Consider the following 8,226-nt stretch of genomic DNA (forward strand, 5'->3'; position numbering starts at 1 on the left):
CTTTTTTTAACTTTCGATTATGCTTATCATATACAAACCGGTTTTTTTTTTTTAATATCTATCGATAATGGTAAGTTTTCTTTAATTTCTGTACAATAATATTTTTAAATGTTCTCTAATGTTAAATAATGCGGTTTTTTTTTATATATTTCTAATTATACATTGATTATTTTGAATTAGTATTTTATTTTAATTTTGAATTGTATCAATTATTTTGAAACAATATTTGAGAAAATTGAAATTATAAGTATAATGTTAAATAAAAATGAAAGTAAGAAATTAAAAATAAGAAACGTTATAAAAAAAAATTGTTAAATATTTATAAAATATCATCAGGATTAGCATAATTTATTAATTCAAGTGTAAATACAATTTGTATAATATATTATTTTTTGTGATAACGTTCAAAAAAGCAATAATTTAATTTATAAATTACGTAGAAAGGAAGTGCTTATGTTCGATAAGATTTAAGTTTTTAATAAAATTTAATTCTTATACTAATTTGTACATTTTATACACTAAAAATTATGATACACGATTCGAAATTATATGATTACTTGATGGTATATTTTATACCACATTTTTTATTTATATAATTTAAGAGAAAAAAAAATAGATACCTCTTTTGTCCATTTTTTAACATCTGGTAATTCTTTAATATCTTCTTCCGTCAATTCATGAACAATATCGGGCCACATAACCATTAATTTGTTTCTTTCATTTTTAAACGAATTGACATATTCTTGTATATTATTTGATCTAAAACAAAGAAATTTTATTAATATATTTATTTTTAAATCATTTATATAATTTAAACAATTAATAGTTTTCTATTATATTCTTATATATTCTTTATTTACTTCTCATATGAAATAATTTTATTGCTAAATGAAAAGTTTATTATTATGAAATAAAGAGATATCACTTGTTCTAATGAATTTTGAATATATTGTTTCGATTTGATATCTTACATTATGCATTGTTTAATGTTGCTATTTTTTTTTGTATATTATTTATTTTTTAAATAATCCAATTACAAAAAGAAAATTGAATTGATAAATAATGTTAAAATGTTACGACATAGCTTTCATAACGATTTACATCGTACAATAACTTAAATATGAATTTCCTATTCGATATAAAACTATTTTTCTAATAGACTGTTAATATATTTTCATAAAATTTCATTAGAATAAAATTTGGATCTATCATGGAATGTGTAGTATAATTGATTGTGGCATTGTGTATAAACTAATTAAATTATTCATATAAGTTAAAGAAATCGAATTTATATTATAATTCAAAAAGCTAAATTTAAGTCCATGGAAATCCCTTCATGGTGAATTTAAAAAGTCCGTGAATATCATAGTCAGTAACGTTGAAAATGTTATTGCATCCGCTAAATAATGACAATTTCAAATCTAACCAGAATTATGCGAATTAACCTTGAGACGATTATTGCTCAAAAATGATAAACAGTAGAGAATTGATTGAATCTCATCAAATGCAGGGTTATATTTGTTATAAAATTAAATTTTTAATAAAATAAAAAATTAAGATTATTATTTCATACCATTTTAATCAAACTTTTCAAAGTTAAAATTTAAATGTTCGCAAATAATAAGTGCTCGCAAAATTTAATAATGATCTTCTTATATCAAAAAAATTTTCTCGCAAGTTTTTTTGCAGGTATTAGCTTGCAAAAAAAAATATTGTGAAAAGTTAGTTACTGATTTTCAATAGAGAATTGATATTTGATAATGATATAATGATCTCATATTTTTCAAACAATCTCTTATATTCATATATAAATGACTATACACAGTAATGAATATAATACAATATAATTATGATAAAATAAATACGGTATTATATAATATTATTAATTAATTATTTAATGCTTAATAATATTAATTTTATAATTAAATAGAATATAATAAATTAAATTAAAATTAAATTAAATTAATAAAAATTAAAGAGAATAATAATATGATAAAATATATATCGCTGTATATATATTTAAACGTATTTTTTTTGAGAGATAAAATTGAACATTTCCTTTCGATTTATAATAAAATATATAATAAAAAAATTATAATAAAAATATTTTTACTCACGTATGATATTTTAATGGTGTATTTATTTTATAACAAGAGTATCCTATTCTTGATTCTTGACATTTCCACCATAATGAATTTTTTCTAATATTTATAGAATTGAAGATTTTTTGTATATTTCGTTCGCACAAATTGATATATCTTGATAAAATATAAAACATTTCTATAAAAAATTATATCGAATTATATCAATAAATGAACTATAACTTATTTTTTTTGATACTGCAACTTTTGTGCTCAGTCGGCTTTAATATATAGCCTAGGTTACCGTTATTATCCTTCGTGACGCGAAGGAGGGGTGTCAAGTTGTGCAACAATAATGTCCATAATTTTTTCTCATTTTGTTACGGATTTTTTACCGTTACAGTTATTGGACCATACAGGTGATCCGAAGAAGGAATTTCAAATAATATTAATATGAAGTTATATTAATTTTTGCTTCTTTGCTATTATGTCATCTATTTTGGTAGATGATAATTGTTATTCGAAGTTAATTGCTAAAGATACTGTTGTATATGTACATAGTTAACCATTTCCATATTTTTATTTATCAATTTCAAGGAATTAATATGAATAAATATGAATAATATCTATAATAATATGAATAAAATCTAACATTACAAAAAATCTAACATATCTAATATAAATATATTCGCACCAATTTATATAAACGATTAACATTATATTATATTTCGATATGAACATATTCGTCACAATAAATAATTATTTTTTAATGCAAAAACTTATTTTCATAATTTATCAAAAATATATATTTTTTTATAACTCTCATCATCATTATTAATAATTATATAATCATTGAAAACTAAGAATCAATAATCCAAGTTACAAAAATTGCAAAAATTGCAAAAATTTTTAAAAATTTGTAAATAAAAAATTATAAAATTAAATTTTCTTTATTTTCTAAAAAAAACTGTATTTAATTTCAAGATTAATTTCAAAATAAATCAGAAATATGATTTCACCAGAAAAAAATTATAGAATCTGTTTTATATTATATTTTATTCATATTATTAAAAAATCAATATTTTTTTTAATACAAAAAATACAAAAAATTTTTAATCGATATAGTTTTATATATATGTTCCTCTCATTATATTTTGAAAGCTAAAATATCGTGAAAATATAAATTTCCGTTTTTTTGTTGAAAAAAGAATTAAATGTAAAAAATTCTTCTCGTAGAAAGAAAAAAGATATATCAAATATATAAATATCTTTATCTAAATATATATAAATATATATTTATATATATAATATATATGTATTTGTTTTATTTAAAAAAAAATGAAAATAAAAATTTTAATTGTAAATGTCTATTCCAAATCTATACTGTTAGAATCTATATTAAATTGATATTAAAAGATTATTAATATTTATGTATTATCAAAGTCTTTTGTTAATATTCCCGAGCATTTATTGGTTCCCGAGATTTATAACAATTTATTTGAAAAAATAATTTCTTGCATAGAAATCTTTTTCTATTATTATTTATCGTCGTTATTGGTCGTCCACTTCTATTAAATCTAAACAAAAGATATTATCTGAGAAGATTACCGTTTTCGAGAAGAGTTTAAAATTGACATTTAAAATTGTATATTTTTACTACACTTTAGCTTGGTTAGAGTGGAATCCAATCCTAAAGATGACATTTCACTATTGATTCAACGGCGATCAATGTGATAATTCGAAAAAATTTATAATAAGTATATGCTGATTAATTCTTGATTGTCGACATCTTGATATCTTTGTATATTAATTACTAATTTAAGAAATTTTCCTTTAATTTGAATTAAGTATTATCATTACTGATACTATTATTATTGATATTATCATGTCTCATCGTGATTTTTTCAATTCAATTAGAAAAGAATTTTCTAAGGGCATGAGTTTAACTTGTAAATAAAGATTCATTATGAATATGTCGCAATATGAATGCCGGACATGACAATAGATAGTTTGTTTGCAATTAAATATCGTCCTTTACCATCATTAGATATGATTACATTGTGACATTGCGAGAGACTCTGCTTTCTTATAGCCACACGCACCACACGTGTAATCGTTTGTAGTCCACTTTCCATTTTTAGGAAATATAGTAACAATCACGAGGCCAGCTTCTTCACACATGAACACACACACACACACACACACACACACACATTCTCTGTCGAATAGCATTCGACACATGTATACATATACTTAACAGTTCACTACGAGAGCGAACAATATTGAATTGTTATTCTTTTAATATTTGTAAAATATAACGTTTATTGTTTTCATCTTTAATTTATTTTTCAAAATTAAAATTTTTTCTACTTCTCTTATTCATTTTTGGATCGATTATGTCATCATATGAATAATATATAATAAAATAAGTAAAAAAGAAAGTAAGTAAAAAAAAATTATATTTTTATAATATAAATATTAAAATTATATTAATTATTAAAATCAAATATAATTAAATATATTTACGAAATGCATAGCAAGATTGAATTTTATTCGGCACGATGCTTCTAGTTTCAAAATTAACGACATTGTTTAACGAAATTAAACGAAAGAGCAATTTTTAATTTTTACTTTAAAAGTTCGGACAACATTGAACGACTGTATTTTCGAAGATACTAATAATACTTGTAATCGTTTAGATTACTTAGATAAAAGTATAAAAGAGATGTAACATGTTTTATGTTTTATGTTTTATTAGAATATTGTATCGATTTTATTACAATAATTTACCATTATTAACTACTCAACAGAAAAATGTTAATTAACTATTCAACAGAAACGACGATTAATAGATTCCTAAGATAATATCCAACAGTATTTTTCTTAAAACCCTTTATTGACGAGTTCATATCAACAAAAAAAATATTGACTAATCACTAGTCACAAATTGTCAAGGTGGCTACTCGTAGGCTATTTGAAACGGAACAATCGATTATATGCCACTATAAATTATTAGAGTTAATTTTTGACCATGCAATGAAGTGAATGATAAATACGATTGATTGAATGATACATTGAATACATATTTCGTGTTTTTATCTTTTCTGTGTCATTATTTTTCAGTTGTATACATGTATATATGTTTTATCTATAATCAGTTAATTGTTATGCAAATCTGTCAAATATAAGTTTATTATATTATATTATTATAAGATAATAAAATATCATCAGATATTAAAGTACCATAATTAATATTAAAAAAAAGATAGGAAAAGGAGATTACGAAAAGAGATTTCAAGAATTTTCTTGAATGATTGATTTTATTTATTTAGTCAATACTTTTCAATTTAATGTAGTTAATATAATATAGTTAATGTAATATAATTTATTCCTTTTTACTCAAAACATATATTTTTTTTATTATTAAATAAAAATATTTGTTACATGTAATACAGTTTTTTCGATATATTGAGTCAATTTATTCCTGTTTAATCGACATGGACTCAATACGACTTTACACGTATGTACTCTGTGATAGAGCAGTATTTTATCGTTAATAATTTAATAAGATAAGAAGGAAAATTTTTGCACAAAAAATATCGCTCAAATAATATATCAATAAAAGAATATATAAGAAAATATTATCTTAAGAATTTCTGAATCGAAGTGTGATCCTATATTTTTCAAATATCTTGTACAATTAATCTTCTCGTTCTATTTTACTACATGATGTAGCGAGTAAGTATAAAAAGTATTCAATTGGAAGTTTCGAAGATAATTGTTGTATATATGTATTCAATAAATTATGCATTTCTTCTTCGTAATCCAAATAGATATTTGATATACCTATCTCTTCATAAATTTCTTTCACTTGTTTTACTTTTTCTTCATCAGCTACTCCATAACATTCCTAGATTATATTAATATTATTAGTAATTTATTCTATTAGAAGAAAATAAATTTGAAATATTAATAATGACAAATTTACTTTTAAAATTTTTTTTTGTTCAATTGTAGCTCGCTGCAATGCAATCATAATGGGCCATGTACATTTTCCTTCTTGTATATCAGTTCCACTTTTTCCTCCGATTTCTTCTTTACTGTAATAATCCAAAAAATCATTTTGTACTTGGAAAAGATGACTTATTTTTATCAGAATTTTTTCTGCTTCCCTATGCATTTCTGGATCGATTATGCCAGCCTATGAACAATATATAATTAAAGTAATGTAAGTAAAAAAGAATGGAAAAATCTATACTTTTCTAATATAAATATTATAGTTATAAGAATTAATAAAATCAAATAATGCAATTAAATATACTTACGAAACGCATAGCAAGACTGAATGGAAGTATAAATGAGAAGTAAGATGTTTTATATTTTACTAAAGTATTGTATCGGTCTATTGAAAAAAGATTAAAATTTTTTTTTTCCCAATGTGTCGATATTAATATATCTAAGCATTGACCATGCATTGTTTTTCTATGATACTGCAAATTACACAAATATTTGATAAATTATATTTATATAATTATAATAATTGTTTTAATTATTATAAAATCTAAATTTATACAGAATAAAATGTATACGTTCAGCAAAATTCAAAATTGTTGTACACATTCTTAAAATATATTATATTGTAAGTATTTTTTTATGTAGGAAATCGTTTTAAAATAATATTATACATATTTTTTATATTTATACATAATAATTTATATATATATTAATATTTTTAATGAAAAGATTTTTATTAGAATTGATAAAATACTTATTAAAAAATAGAGAATGAATAAATTACTCGATAGAATCAACAATACTTATGTTTTTAATTTAGTAAATAATATTTTATACATATTAATTAATTCAATATATTTATTTTAATTTATGGAAGACACACAATTTTATTAACTTTTATAAAAATATAAAAAAAATGTAAATGAAAATGAAATAAGAATTAATTAAAAAGTACTTAATGTATATTTATTTATATCTCGAAAATAAAAAGTCAAGTATTTAAGAATATCAAAATAAGAATGAAAACAAAATTTATTAGCTTCAGAATGTTTATTTTTCAACAGTTTTAATATAAGAATATAAATTTTCTTAATATGTGATATGTGTTTTCATTTTGCTAATGAAACATTATTCATTGCTTAACATTATTCATTGAAATCTAAAATTTCATCATTTCCTTTATTTTATTGTTCTTCATATCAATAAAATGAATATTCTGATGATTTTTCTCGAAATGTGAAAAAAATCCATTATAAAATGTTGTTCATGAACTATTTATAAATGATTAATTTAAACAAAACTATTTTTTATATATTTTTTATATATTTGTAAAGAAATTACAATAATTTGATATACAATGCTCTTTTTTTATTTTGGAATTATAGACAAATATGCACTATTTTTTAGATGAGTTTTGTATATGAAAAAATTATACGACAAAATTTTTTTTTAAATTTTCAATTTTCATAAAAAGATGATTTCATTATCATTATTATTATTTTCTTTCAAAATTGAGACTGAACAATAAAAAATAATAATTTTGACTTTAGTATAAACAATTAATAATGAATTAATATATGAATACAATAATTATTTTTTTGAGCACTGTTTATATAAATAAAAAAATTTGATACCTTCAAAAATATATCCACGATATCTACATAACAATTTTTCGATTTAAAATGTTTCTTAATAAGCTTGTATATACATGTTTCCATAATAAAAGCATCATTAATTGCACTTAATCCAACTTTTACATGCCAGGTTGGTTGATTTCGTCGCATGTTTGCATGATCTAAAATATCATCTGCCATTGTGTGAAATGCAAGCATCTATAATAACAATTATATATATACATATATATAAACTTTATAAAGCTAGAAAGAAATAATATTAGTTTAAAATATTAAATAATTGTATAAGATCAATTTTTTTATTACTTATAAATATAACTTTTTTATTACTAATGTAGTAATGAATAATGTAATGAATATAGAAATGTTAGTGAACTGAAAAACAATAAATTCTAAAATAATGTAAAATGAAAAAAAGAAATAAAATAAAAAAATACTATTTCTATACACCAGGCTAGGATACGAGCTAAATGAATATTTTCTTCTGTTAACTGATC

At 20.8% G+C, this 8,226-nt stretch overlaps 3 protein-coding genes across 3 annotated transcripts in view; all 3 read right to left on the reverse strand.

The window, feature by feature from the left end:
* Positions 1–2,278, reverse strand: part of LOC102674620 (farnesyl pyrophosphate synthase-like) — a 6,463-nt gene extending 4,185 nt beyond the window's left edge. Inside the window, exons 1-2 of the mRNA XM_031513843.1 lie at positions 2,118–2,278; positions 621–759 (exon numbers count right to left, since the gene is read on the reverse strand). Coding sequence (XP_031369703.1) covers positions 621–759; positions 2,118–2,278 — 300 coding nt within the window. The remainder of the gene's footprint in view (positions 1–620; positions 760–2,117) is intronic.
* The window catches only part of LOC102675745 (farnesyl pyrophosphate synthase-like), a 50,363-nt gene that overhangs the window by 39,593 nt on the left and 2,544 nt on the right, over positions 1–8,226 (reverse strand). The window lies entirely within an intron of this gene.
* LOC116186477 (farnesyl pyrophosphate synthase-like) lies at positions 5,768–6,497 on the reverse strand. The gene is made up of 3 exons (XM_031513845.1): positions 6,407–6,497; positions 6,070–6,181; positions 5,768–5,991 (listed from the first exon to the last, which is right to left on the reverse strand). The coding sequence occupies exons 2-3, from the start codon at positions 6,115–6,117 to the stop codon at positions 5,782–5,784; spliced, it is 258 nt and encodes an 85-aa protein (XP_031369705.1). The 5' UTR covers positions 6,118–6,181; positions 6,407–6,497; the 3' UTR covers positions 5,768–5,781.

This window comes from Apis dorsata, unplaced genomic scaffold (assembly GCF_000469605.1).
Source record: "Apis dorsata unplaced genomic scaffold, Apis dorsata 1.3 scaffold_758, whole genome shotgun sequence".
Taxonomy (NCBI): domain Eukaryota; kingdom Metazoa; phylum Arthropoda; class Insecta; order Hymenoptera; family Apidae; genus Apis; species Apis dorsata.